The 13,050-nt window shown below is 38.0% G+C and overlaps 1 protein-coding gene across 1 annotated transcript in view; it reads right to left on the bottom strand.

Moving 5' to 3' along the window:
* LOC107578695 (protein furry homolog) overlaps window positions 1–13,050 on the bottom strand; it is a 58,066-nt gene that overhangs the window by 23,401 nt on the left and 21,615 nt on the right. The window contains exons 4-27 of the mRNA XM_016264627.1: window positions 11,802–11,941; window positions 10,753–10,843; window positions 10,350–10,429; window positions 10,068–10,148; window positions 8,582–8,750; window positions 8,388–8,480; window positions 8,093–8,191; window positions 7,515–7,616; window positions 6,898–7,001; window positions 6,604–6,712; window positions 6,389–6,475; window positions 5,940–6,111; window positions 5,702–5,834; window positions 5,367–5,474; window positions 5,147–5,273; window positions 4,723–4,809; window positions 4,266–4,525; window positions 3,911–4,100; window positions 3,700–3,824; window positions 2,540–2,597; window positions 2,295–2,386; window positions 1,933–2,105; window positions 832–992; window positions 124–234 (exon numbers count right to left, since the gene is read on the bottom strand). Of these exons, the coding sequence (XP_016120113.1) occupies window positions 124–234; window positions 832–992; window positions 1,933–2,105; window positions 2,295–2,386; window positions 2,540–2,597; window positions 3,700–3,824; window positions 3,911–4,100; window positions 4,266–4,525; window positions 4,723–4,809; window positions 5,147–5,273; window positions 5,367–5,474; window positions 5,702–5,834; window positions 5,940–6,111; window positions 6,389–6,475; window positions 6,604–6,712; window positions 6,898–7,001; window positions 7,515–7,616; window positions 8,093–8,191; window positions 8,388–8,480; window positions 8,582–8,750; window positions 10,068–10,148; window positions 10,350–10,429; window positions 10,753–10,843; window positions 11,802–11,941 (2,952 nt within the window). The remainder of the gene's footprint in view (window positions 1–123; window positions 235–831; window positions 993–1,932; window positions 2,106–2,294; window positions 2,387–2,539; window positions 2,598–3,699; window positions 3,825–3,910; window positions 4,101–4,265; window positions 4,526–4,722; window positions 4,810–5,146; window positions 5,274–5,366; window positions 5,475–5,701; window positions 5,835–5,939; window positions 6,112–6,388; window positions 6,476–6,603; window positions 6,713–6,897; window positions 7,002–7,514; window positions 7,617–8,092; window positions 8,192–8,387; window positions 8,481–8,581; window positions 8,751–10,067; window positions 10,149–10,349; window positions 10,430–10,752; window positions 10,844–11,801; window positions 11,942–13,050) is intronic.

Raw genomic sequence — 13,050 nt, 5'->3', positions numbered from 1 at the left:
CCTGATGAAAAGCAGCTATAAAATTTAAACAGGAAGCCTGTTCAGCATCAACAGGTTAAAACAAGGACTACAGCTGACACAGGAACCTTTCCAGCAATAAAGAAAGAGCGAGTGAATGCTTACCCGGAGATCATGGCAGGCTAATATATTGTCCAGCCACTTGTACAAATATCCATCTGAAGAAAGGCCCACGTTATCGAACACAGGGCCACAACATAATACCGCTGACATAGCCTGACAACAAACCATGTACACACACAAATGCAGCATTACATCAAAGAACATCTCATATCAGAGCTCAATGGTTTGGAGCATGTGGACAAACCACAGTTCTGAAAGGAATAAGACTTTAAAATTAATCTTCATCATGAGACTGAAATTACACACTACTCTTAAACTTTACACACAAGTTAATTCTGTCTAACAGCCCTGATCCATTGTGACACACAGAATAGGCTTTTCACACCTTATACTAAAAAAAAGGTTGGAGCTGCCAAGTGAATGCCTTTTTGGACAAAGAGGGTGCAGAGAGCTTGGGGAATTTTCCGCAAGACACCCGCCAGTTGTTAATTGAGCATACAGGTACTTTCCAGATTGGATTTCAGAGGTTTCCACTTGATTTAGTGCTGTTAACATAACTCTATCTTTTCTTCCTTCCAAAGATACAAACGGCACCAAATTGTGAGGGCAAATTAAAAACTTCCTCTGTTCTCTTAAATCGCTAGATATTTCTATATGCCAAGTATGAAGGAATAAAGACTCGTTTGATAAAATGCCTTAATGGTGATTCTCTGAGATGTCAATGAGCAGATTTTTTTTATCTGGGTTTACCTTCAAAGCACAGTACTGGTAGCGTGTGATCTGGTGGTTGCGATCACTATAGCGGTCCAGAGGTGTGAACATGACACTGAAGGGTCCAGCCCACTGGCTGAAGAGAATGAAGAGGTGATGCCTCAAGCTCTGCTGGGGGAACAATAACCGCCTGTTGTGGACTAAAGAGAAAAACACGAATGAGACCTGAGGAACATTTTATAATATTTTTTTTTACTCTCAGCATGGTACAGTGTAAAACTTCATATCTAAAATTAACTGGTATTATTCAAAGGTATGTACACTACAGTTAAAAAATTTGGGTCGGTAAGATTTTTAATGCTTTAAAAAGACTACTCTTATGCTAACCAAAGCTAATAGTGAAATATTATTACAATTTTAAATAACTTTTTTCTTTGTTGATATATTTGAAAATATAACTTATTCCTATGATGGCACAGCTAATTTTTTAGTAGCTATTGCTGGTTTGGTAATCAAGAAACATTTCTTATAATTCTAATACATAATATTTAATACTTTTGTGGAAACGGTGATACAATTTTTTTTCGTTGATGAATTGAAAGTTCAAAAATGTTCACATATGAGTTTGTTGTATTTATTCATAAAAAATAGCAATACTCATCTAATTTATTTCAGTATGTCAACACACTAAAGAGCCCTACATCACAACCAGCTTTTAAATGTGAGAGCTGGCTGTGACGCAGGGCTTCTGGTTAGAGGGGATGTTGTGCTCTGCTGGTCTGAGGGTTTTCTTGGTCAGTCAGCACGTATTAATCAGAGCCAGAACCGTTCTATTCATAGCTCTGCTCCTGGGCCTCTAATAAGTGACTCATTCGTGTTAGTGGCTTCTGAGGCTTTGAACAGGCGGCATGTTTAGATAACCTTAGACACCAAGACCAGTATATCAACGGCTCTATTATATCAGCTAAAATATCTGACCTGCTCTCATTATGGTCTTTGGTATTCTGGAGTACATTTGGGAGTACTTTGAGTATTTATTGTACACTGGGAAAGATATTTGAGATGCTAATGGAGAGGACATTTGTGATTGAAATTCTGAAATAGTTTAGGGATATTCAAAGTATTTTCTCCATGTTTTACCTGGAACACACTGGATGAGGTTGGCCACCATTCCACTGAAATGAGCTCTCATGTCTTTCAAAATGTCCAGCTCTTTGTCATTCTCTGCTTCTAAGAGCATCCGGGTCAGATCGACATACTCCAGAAAAAGGGCTCCTAGAGCCAGGGAATCTCGTTCCAATGCCCCATTGGTACTGCAGAGAAGAAGAGAAGAGTAAAACAGATGCACAAGGGATTTTTACAAGACTTTCCCTTTCCCCGTTTTAATCCAACAGAGTTCAAAGACTTGATTTGTTGTGAAAGAAGATCTGCTTAAAAAGTTAAACCTAGGATTTGACTTCATTAGTCCACAAAACAGGTATGGGGTGAGTGGACTAGTTCACCTGTCACTGATGACCCCTGAGTCAGCAAGAAGTTCAAAGATACGCAGCAGCTGCAGCCGAAGCAGATCTCTTCGCTCTCTACGCTTCTTATTCTACAGAGACAGAAAGAGAAAATAACATGGAGAGGCTCGATTTAAATCTACAAATGTGCATGAACTCATATTGCCAGTGCACTATGGACCCAAAAATACATCCTATGTTATCTACAGGGTTTCCAAAGAGCTGCATTAGGACAGAGCACTTACCTCGGGCCTCCTCTCCAGAGCTTCTTTCATTAGAGGATGGAGTTCTTCCACCAGCTCCCTAATCAAACACACATGTATGAAACAGTCATGAGAAATGAATTCATAACAAAATTAAAATTGATATGTCTATGGTTGAAAAGTTACAATAAATAGTTTCTGCTCAGTGTTATTGTAGTATTTTATATACTATTAAAGGCTTTATTCATATTTTGAATGACCTTTTATTTTTATATTTTCAGTTTTCATTTTGATTTAATTTTAAGTGGTTATTAAATGTATGCGCTTTTGTGATTTTTTTTAATATTTATTTTTAGCTTTAATTTCTTTTTCCATGTTTAGTAATTTCAGTACTTTAACTTAAAAGTTTGTTCAGTTAGTTGGGAAGGCAACATTTCTAATTTCATTGAATTTTTAAAAGTTTTATCAAATATTTACATTTTATTTCAACTTTATTCAAATTACTGGAAACAATTTTTAATAGTTTTAGATTTAGTTAACAATAACAACACTGCCTGTGCTTCAGTAAACCACGTCTTATAGAATCTGTAGACGTTTGTCCACTTCTAAGTAATGGCACACGTCAGAATGGAATGACAATCATCTCTGCTATTTTGTTTGACACACATTACTTGCTGCTATTTTCATTTGCTGTTCTCAAACTTCTCACAATTTTTAAAGCTTCCTCACTGTGTGCGGCAAAAGACACAAAAGTGGTTGACAGAGTTATGAATTGAGGCAGTAATTAAAGCAAAAGGATCCCCTACCAAGTATTGAGTACATGTACAGTAAATGAACATACTTTCCAGAAGGCCAACAATTCACAAAAAATGTTTTAGTATTTTATTGGTCTTATGAAGTATTCTAATTTGTTGACATAGTGAATTGGTGGGTTTTTGTTTTTGTCACAATTAAAAGAACCAAAGACTTAAACTACTTCAGTCTGTGTGCATTGGATTTATTTAATACACGAGTTTCACAATTTGAGTTGAATTACTGAAATAAATGAACTTTTCCATGACATTCTAATTTATTGAGATGCACCTGTATCTGCTGTAAAACTGCCCTGGTTTAGGAAATAATCCTATGAAAAATATGAAAATCTGTTTTTTGCTAAATAGCTTATTAGAATGAGATAGAAGCTTTTTAATTAAAAACAATACCTGAACACTAGGGAATTTGTTCGCCCAAAGCCTAGGACGAGAGACTCTGTGATCTCTAAACTCTCCGATCTCATGAGAGGAACCAGCTGCTTCAGGAGCCACGCCACTGATGGTGTGCCTATCACCTGATCATAAACACATACATGTACTCATGATGTCACAGTTCTTTTGTTTTACAAATCATAATTGTCCTGCTATGGGCATATTGTACCTTGTTGTCATACGTGACACTGCCATCGGGTGTGGTAGCCATGATTTCAGGTGTAGAGGCTCTCAGGTGACCTGGACTCATGATACTAGGTTTGGCAACACCAAGGCACAATATCAGGTAATTCCTCCACAGCGTCACATAGCCATCGGCTGATCCAGGCGTGCTGGTCTTTTTGGCGTAAACGGGACTACTGCCAGGGAGTACCAAAGAAAGGAGGTCAAAAATAACTTCCACTGGGGACATGAATACCTGTCTATTCTTTAAAGTCAGATTTTTCTGACAGTATTCATGCAAAAAATCATCAAAACTACTATGAATGGCAAGTTTTAAGAGTAAAGATAATCGAAAAACTCACTTTGGGTCAACAAGCGGCATAAGCAGCTGTAGGCGTGTGAAGGCGTAGGGCCAGGCATAGCTGAGCGCCGTGGAGCAGTGCTTAGGGAGGTGCTCTGGCCTAAGAAAGCTATACAGGCAGAGCACCCAGGGGTCCTTCACAGACTGGGCGAAGATCCACACGTGAGACGGGCTCTTTACGTCATAGTGGCTGTTAACCAGGCGGGCATTCCACTCTACCAGCCACTGCAGGTCCACGTGATGACTCATGGGCAGGGTGGCCTTCACAGAACACAGATTTTAATAGCTGAACTTGAGCAAGCATGCATGAGTGTTATGACACAAACATTTGGTAACCGAGTTCTATAAAAGCCTTGTAGAACAATTTTATGCAAGTAGAGGTCAATATTGAGAGCGACACATAAACATATGGATACATAAACAAAAACACATCAGCTGGGCTAATGGGAAATGCTTACAGTGTCAGAGACGGCCACATGGACGAAACTCTCCAGCACGCTGGGGGCCAGTTGGTCCATAACATCGATCATGGATTTATCGCCATCCTGAGAGCAGAATCACACGACAGCCATAAGGCTCTTGTTGAATAAAGTTTGTTACACTAACAGGTCTAGCATTGATTAGTACTGTATCTGATATCAATCCACTTCATGTGTATGCATGTTTAGGATGATTTTAACTGGTCACATAACATCAAATTCAATACAATCAAGTCAGTCAATAAGCTTTAGTGCCAACCTTTGCATTCTTGCATTACAACCATTTCATTCTTATCTGTATGTTTTCAATTTTTTTTTAACTATGAATCAAATTTTTTTAATTTTCTATTCGATTCTCTTTTCCTATTCGATCTTACTCTATTGTTTTTATATTATCCTGCACTTCACGCAGCAGGAAGTTAGTGTACCCGAACAGCACGTCTTCTCGCCAATCGGAGAAGTCCAGCAGCAGACTCTGCAGGGAATTCTGGGCAATAAGTCTGAGTTCATCATCCATGTGGACCGTCAGCCTGCAGAACGCAAAAAGAAAAACAATCAATGACGATTGAAGCTTTTTATTGCATGGTGTGTTGTTTCGTCAAAGGGTGTATGGTGAACCTCACCTGGCCAAGAGATCGATGAGCTCAATTTTGGACAGGCCATCTGGCAGGATTCGGGGAATGGCCGCAACACACGTCCGGAACAAGTCAATCTTTGGTTTTCTCTCACCGCTGACCAGAGAGAGAAGGGATGAGTAAAGCAAAAGTAAATAATGAGAGAGACAGAGAAAAGACAAACACAAGGAAACAGGAAAAAAAGAGAATGTCAAACTGTCTAAACAGGGTGTGTGGGCTGAATGTGACTCAAAAGTCGTCTGGTTGTGAATTATCCCTTCACCCACTCATGTTACGCTCAGAGATAAATAATAGGTGGAGACAGGCCAGAAACAGCTGCTTACGTGATCATGTCCTCAGGTTCCTTGTTAAGCATCTGGGCATTGGTGAGCATCATGCAGCGTCCCACCTCCTTGTCCAAGTGCCTCAGGATGTTATCAATGGCTTTCCTGACCTGGGAATAATACAGTGCCATACCTGCAGGGAACGGCATAAATAATACAGACTGTAAAAAAAACGCAAAATGTACATCAACAAACTCAAGCACACACAGGCAGGTGTTCACAATATAAGTGGCATGACCTATAAGTTTTGCTTCCTCCTCAGTTAGAGTTTTGCTGAGGTAGGTTTTTTTCTTCTTCAGTGTGTTCCCAGAAGGCAAAGTGGCCCCCGTGTTCGGCATGGGTGGTTCACCATCTTTCTGCTGCAGGTTATCGGCTATGACGAGGAATGCTCTCAGAGCGATGTTCATCCTCTGGACATACACCACACAAATATCCGAAAATAAACCCAATATGCATTTCTTCATGACAAGATCTCAACTCGGTCTAATCGGATGAATGTGTTTTTATGGGTTTACTTGGCTATACAGAAATTTTCCAGCACTCAGCAAATCACATATTATTTTAGTTATATAATTCTAATCCTTTTTTTTTAGGTTTAGTTAGAATTTATAATTAAGCTTTATTTAAAAACATTAGAACATTTGAAGTAAACATGCGGGTGTGTTTGTGTGTGAGTATAAACATTACCTCTGGATTTAAACTAAAAGCTTTGGCTGATTTTCCAACACTCAGCAGATCACATATTATTTCTTTCATTGCAAAATCCAGCCTTTCCTGTAGTAAGGAGAGAAACAAATATGATATTACTGTGTGTCATACGATAAAGCCATGACACAAAAACATAGATGTGTATTATGTTCTTAGATGCATATCGGGTCTATAGAGGTGAGTGGGTGTCAAACCTGGGCAATGAATTGAATTATCTTGACAAAGATGTTGAGCGGCATGTCTCTAGGAACGACGCTCCGTGAACCCTTAGGGAACAGTGTTGATATGATTGAGGTGAGGCGGCTGGAATGGATAAAATAATAAAAATGTCATATTAACAGATGTCAATCATCAGAATCAACATTATCAAATCTTATTCTTCATCATCACTGTCAGTGTAATGCATTTGAAATGTACATTATATTTCTTATATTACAAATATATTTCTTAAATTGTGGCTTGTATGTTTCTGATTTTCAATACGCTACCTTTGTGTTGCAGTGTTGCTTTCACATTTGATTCGGATCATGTAGACCCACAGCAGCCGATAGAGGGATTCAAGTGCCACCCGGGCCATTTTATGGTCTTTGTTCTGAAAGAAGAGCACTTGGCTGTTATGTTCCTGTGATGCATTTAATAAATTATGATCACCAAATGTGTGCACTTGTTATACTTATAACTGTATATTTTCCACAAGTTCCACAACTTGGCAAATTGACAAATTTCATTCATTCTTTCATTCTGCCTCTCTCACACCCCCACACAGGTACAAAATGTACAATGAGATGTTAAAGCTAATGATAAAGGATTCTCCTGTCCTACCTGCCTCCCCTCCAAGCAAACAAAACATTCCTACAATTTGCTGCCCTCCCTCTGCATTTCACACGTTTAACAGCTATTTGCTTGTAACTGCTGCCTCTTTAAATATCTGTGCACATGACTAATGGGCTCTAATGGTTAAAAGAACTTGCGTTCACATGATGCACCTTGCACAACAAAACTGCATTCATTTTTCCACGTGAACTGCTGTAATATGCTCATCCACAATGTGTCGTCTTCTCAGGTCTACTGTATCACACAAGCTTTGTGGATCACAAAGACTCACTTTCAGGTTGGACAGGCAGTTGTTGAGGAAGATGTGCCATCTGTTCAGAAAGATCTGCTTCTGGCTCACACACAGCAGACACGTTACCAATGGATACAGAGCCTGAGAAAGAAAAAAAGACAGATCAATGATTACATTATATGTCCTTAACAAGAATTATATAATTCAATGACTGAGCAAAGACAGTGAATCACTCTAGAACAAAGTGTATTCAAATTGTCTCTCCCCTACACCTCTTTATATCTGTAACAATTCTGACACACACAAGTTCCAATCAAAAATACCACAGTTCCAAAAAGTGTTACTACTAATAAAACTGTGAAAGCTTAGTCAAAGCTATAATCAAAAAGTTATTAACATAAACATAAAAACAAACAAAGATTTTAAAATATTCTTAGGCAGCTTAAAGGAGGTATGAATTTAATGACGTGAAAATAACTGGGGCACCTTTGAAAAATGATTAGAGATGGTCTATTTGAAACATCACAGACAGCAAAAACATATCAGCTATGAGCCAATTACTGTAGATGCATCTCCCTCTACTGCTTTCAAGCATCAGAAAAGAGAGCAAGACTTGCCAGAGAGTGTTTCTTTCTGGATGACAGGTCTAACGTTGTGTCGTAGAGGGTTTCCACAAAGTTTCTCAAACAGGGCACATTCACCTCATTCTTTACCGACTGAAGAGAAACATCACGTTGAGTATGAGTTACAGTTTGGACAGAAAAGTCCTTATTACATTATTTAAATCAGTATATTCTGTAAACTGTTTCTTACTTAAACAAATTACAATTTAGTGCATAAATAAAAAATACATTTAAAAATTCAAACATTTAGCTTGGCAGTGCTTACTATAGCAGAGACAGCTGTACTTACTGCGGCTACAGGGACGAGTATCTCTACGAAGAGTCCAGCCAGAGAGTGTTTAATGTCCTTATCTTTCACCTCCAAGAAATACAGAGCACACTCCTATAAACATATAACAGTAAAAGAGAAAGATTTTTATTTATCATAGTGTACACTGTTTGTCAATTAAAGTAGAACATCTGTAGAATTGTTTTATTGTGTACCTGCATAAACTGGAAAGATGCTTCAAAATCTTCCACTGGGTACATTTTAATGCGAAAGAACTTGACCCCCATAATGAGGCTGATGGTGCTCTGGACCACATGCGGGCTTTGTTCTTTCTGCCTGAGCTCCTTCAACTCTGAGATGAACTTCTTCCTCACAGCAGGAAACCTGGGAAGAATGGAAGGGAGGTATTAATATTTATTTTTAAAAATAATACAACAGCAATACAGCAGAGTTATGGTTTGATTTCCATCATTTTGCAGTGAAGATTTAACTGTAAGCTGTTGCTTGCTTATCTATTTATGCAAAATATATTTTATAATAAATTGCTTATGATGTTACTCATTTGTAAGTCTAAACAATGAAGCATACAGTTTATGCTGAAGCTAAAAACAGCAAGACATAGGCAAAATGTCAGTCTACATTTGTGCATAATTTAAAAACACTGCAGACAGTATACAAAAATGTGTCCTGCCTGAAAGCATCCCATGTCCACTTTAGACAGATTGACCAAAATTCAAACATCTTGTCTATTCAATACTTGTCTGTCTCTTTTAGTTGTCTTTATTTGAGGGCTTTTCTCAGTATGCGTGATATATGCGACCAATTGCAATTAATCCAATTAATTCCATCAAATTACGATGGGAAGCCCAAGTTGAAATCCATTCCACCAAAGTCAGCAGATTCTGTTTGGCCAGGACTTGGATGTTTCTTGTACACATGTGTTAGGGAGTGTTTGTGAGTTCACTCTGACAGAGGGAGAGATCTTCAGCTCTATATTTAGAAAGGCATCTGGAGGGGGAATAGGGAGGCATCTCTCTCTGCAAGACTCAATGTTTGTTTTAGGTGAGCTACAAACAAACTGGCTAGTTTCCCACTCAGAGAAATAAAGTAACAATGTGTATTTGCACTGTACACACTGTTTGACTGAATTATGCTATTTATCTTGTACTGTGCTGGGGCGAAGATGTACAGACCCATGCATGCCTAATATGTCATTCGACTTCAACAGACACATGTAGACACCAGAATTGTAAGACTTATTATAAGTGCAGCCACAAGGGCATTTTTCATGCTATTAAATATGGAAAGAGGCCATTACTGTCAGATCTGGAGCTCTCATACTGATAGGGAGAAACTCCATCTTTATGTGACACTGATGGAGCTTCCTGTGAGCATGACGAGATGTCTCATCTATCAGGGTAATGTTTTTTTTTTAAAAAAAGCTCATCATTTTGAGCTTGAAACAAGGTCGCTGTCTTCAACAGGAATCATGGAGCCAACCATTTCGCGGTGAGATGGGAATTTTATTGCAAACGGAAGTGGTTTTGCTTCAGGATCCAGATTTTACAGTGGACTTCAAGTGGTGACCCAACACAATTTCAAACAAAAATGGTTTCACTGGTCTAAAATCTCACTCCTCATAACTGTATATGAAACTTTAAATATGTTCTTATTGGCTAATTTTGCTGCTTCATAATTTACCTGGACTGGGCCACGACACCGACAACCTCTGCATACAGATCAGCCACTATGTGCATGTTGGTTGTGTTGGACCCAAGGTACCTGCAGGACAGAGAAATACCATCAATCTTACTGTCCTTCAGCAAAATCCATTCTGACTTAACAACACTTACATTTTCAGTGAGTACACTCGAATAGGGACTATAAATGATGTAAAATGCTTATTAGGCAGATTTACTCATGCAAACAGATGCAGGAAAATAATGGCTTATGGTGGATGGAGGAAATAACTTGGATCGTTACCCCTCTTTGTACTTAAAGTGTTTGAAAGCCAGGTTAATGACTTCCTGAATGAGGCCATCCAGAAGAGGGTGGAGAGGGATCTACAAAGAAAGCGAGAAAAAGGACGAGTAAATTAACAAATTAAATAATAGAATATTATTACAATATTAACAAATTAAATAATATAATATAATTAAATACATTTCATTAATTAATATATTTATTTATTACTTTAAATTAAATAAGTACAATAAAATAAAATGTAAATGATTAAATCAAAATTGAAATAAATTATTTTTTATTTAAAATTAAATTAATAATTATACATTAAACATTATACACATAAAATTTTATACATTTCTGCTTCCTGTTGTATTTGTTTGAGGCAGGTTGTCAGTTTTGTGGTTGTTCAATCATACCCTACCTGTTTTAAAACCTCAATAAGCACCAGTGAGAATATGAAGTCTATTGCTAAGTCCCTCCTTTCCATCAGATAATCTTTCTGCAGTTCATCACTGAAAGAGAGAAGGAATGAGAAGAAACTAAGTAAATCACATTTTGATAAACAGTCACTGCTTATGTCAATATTAATATAAACATGCTTTCCGGGTTTCGCTCCATGAGATCTTCTGAAGTCCTCTATGGCCTGTATTTGATTCTGAAGCGCTGATGTAACCAAACCTAACTGCCAATAGCGATATTTGATTACGGTCTGTGGACATGAGATCGCATATCACTGCTGAGGAATTTCTACCTTGCCTTTACCACTAATACATATGTGGCAAAGAATTTAGGCTAAGAAAATGTTTAAAGGGAGGGACCATTTCTAAAATACATTATTAAAAAACATTATTATGAAAGTAGGCTTGTATAAAAATGTCCACAGGAAAAAGATCCACCGGACGATGCTAATCTTGTTAGCGAATCTATTCAACAGCCAATCATCACAGCTCTTTAGCTATTACTGGCCTAATGTCAGATGAGCTGCTACGCAGTACACTGCAGTAGAGATTGTATTTCATAAGATGAAGGCAAGGCTTCCTGATGACAGGCATCAATCACACACTTCCATCCACACTAGATCACACATAATGTACATAAACACACAAATCTAAACTTCCACAGAATACTATTAACACGCTTATGCAAAAGACATTAAATCAGATTATACTGACTTAAAGACTTATAAAAAAGATTTGTGGAAATGAGACGAGCAGATACTTGACATTGTGTGCTCTAGTTTTATCTTAAGTATACACTATAGACAGGGTACAAACTGACCAAGCATTTTGCCATACCTGCTAATGGCATTTAAACATATCGTTTGTACCTATAAAAGGCACAATACCCTATATGGGAGTCTTATTTTGTCTAAGAAGAGTTTACACACTCCTAATGGTATTCTAGTTAATATTAGAGAGTTTTAAAAAAAAGTTTAGAAATTAGTAACTTTAAATCTAGGTGAAGACTCACTTTTTGGACTTGGTGTTTGCACGTGGGCGATATTCGTGGGACTCGTCTTCCAAGCCGTTCTGTCTTTTATACCAGTCAAATAGCGTCCGCAGGATTGAAGGAAGACAATACTCAGCAAGTGAGCTCATAGTGCTGATCAGCTGTGCGGAAACAAAGGAACATTTTCACCAATTGTCACAGTGCTAATTGTACAGCACAAAATGGGGGAATTAAAGGGAATTAACTCAGGCTATGCACAGAATGGAATATTAGCACACTGCATACTGTACAGTATATACTGTATACCTATTTTATAAAAATAGTATGTGAAACAGTTTGCAGTATCCATATTTTTCTCCAGAAAATGAATACATACTAGTTTTAGGGCATACAGTAGTATAAATAGGCAAAATGAGCATAAATGTAATGTTATTATGGGTGGAATTCGGTTTTATCAGAAAACAGACAGAATTGAGATCAAGGGAGTGGATGCGGTCATACAGGCTTGGCTAAACAAAATAGAGGAATAGTGGAGAGGTGTCTGGGCAGAGATGGCCTGGTATTCTCCCCAACCACTGTGAGATGTTCATGCACACACACACATTCAGGCTGCTTAAGAATTCAGTACAGAGGGGTATATATTCGGGACGGCATAGCACCAACAACAGGAATGCTATTCTTAGGGTCTGACTGATGATGACAAAAATCTACCAATGGAGAAGGGCAAGAAAAGTTGGATGATATGGGAGCAGATACTTTTTTTTCATTCTTTTTCAACATTACTTTATCATTTGTAGAGCTATGAATTTATTGTGATTTAAATTTAAAGAAAACAAAAACATGTCTACAGCCCCGATTGTTTAAAGGGGTCATGTGATGTGATTAAAATTTTTCCTTTCTCTTTGGAGTGTTACAAGCTCTTGGTGCATAAAGAAGATCTGTAAAGTTGCAAAGACTAAAGTCTCAAATCCAAAGAGATATTCTTTATAAAAGTTAAGAGTCAGCCACAAAACGGCTCGTTCTAACACGCCCCCACATGTCTATGTCACGATGTGTGAAGATTTACATAACGCCGCCCAAATGTTCACGCAAAAAACGAAGGCGTAACTTTTATTCTCGCTGTAGTATTGTTGTTGCTGCCACCGCCATGTTGTGAAGGTGCTGTGTGCTTCGTTGTGAAAGCGAAACTACTTTGTTTGGTCTTCCAAAAGAGGACGATATCCGCTTCGTCATGCCTAGAGCTGATCCGTGCTGGTCGCTGAGGAAATAC

The sequence above is a fragment of the Sinocyclocheilus grahami genome, unplaced genomic scaffold (genome assembly GCF_001515645.1).
Source record: "Sinocyclocheilus grahami isolate Dianchi unplaced genomic scaffold, SAMN03320097.WGS_v1.1 scaffold32.1, whole genome shotgun sequence".
NCBI classification, from domain to species: Eukaryota; Metazoa; Chordata; class Actinopteri; order Cypriniformes; family Cyprinidae; genus Sinocyclocheilus; species Sinocyclocheilus grahami.
Note: the sequence above shows the minus strand (reverse complement) of the source record. Positions and strands in the feature narration are given on the sequence as shown.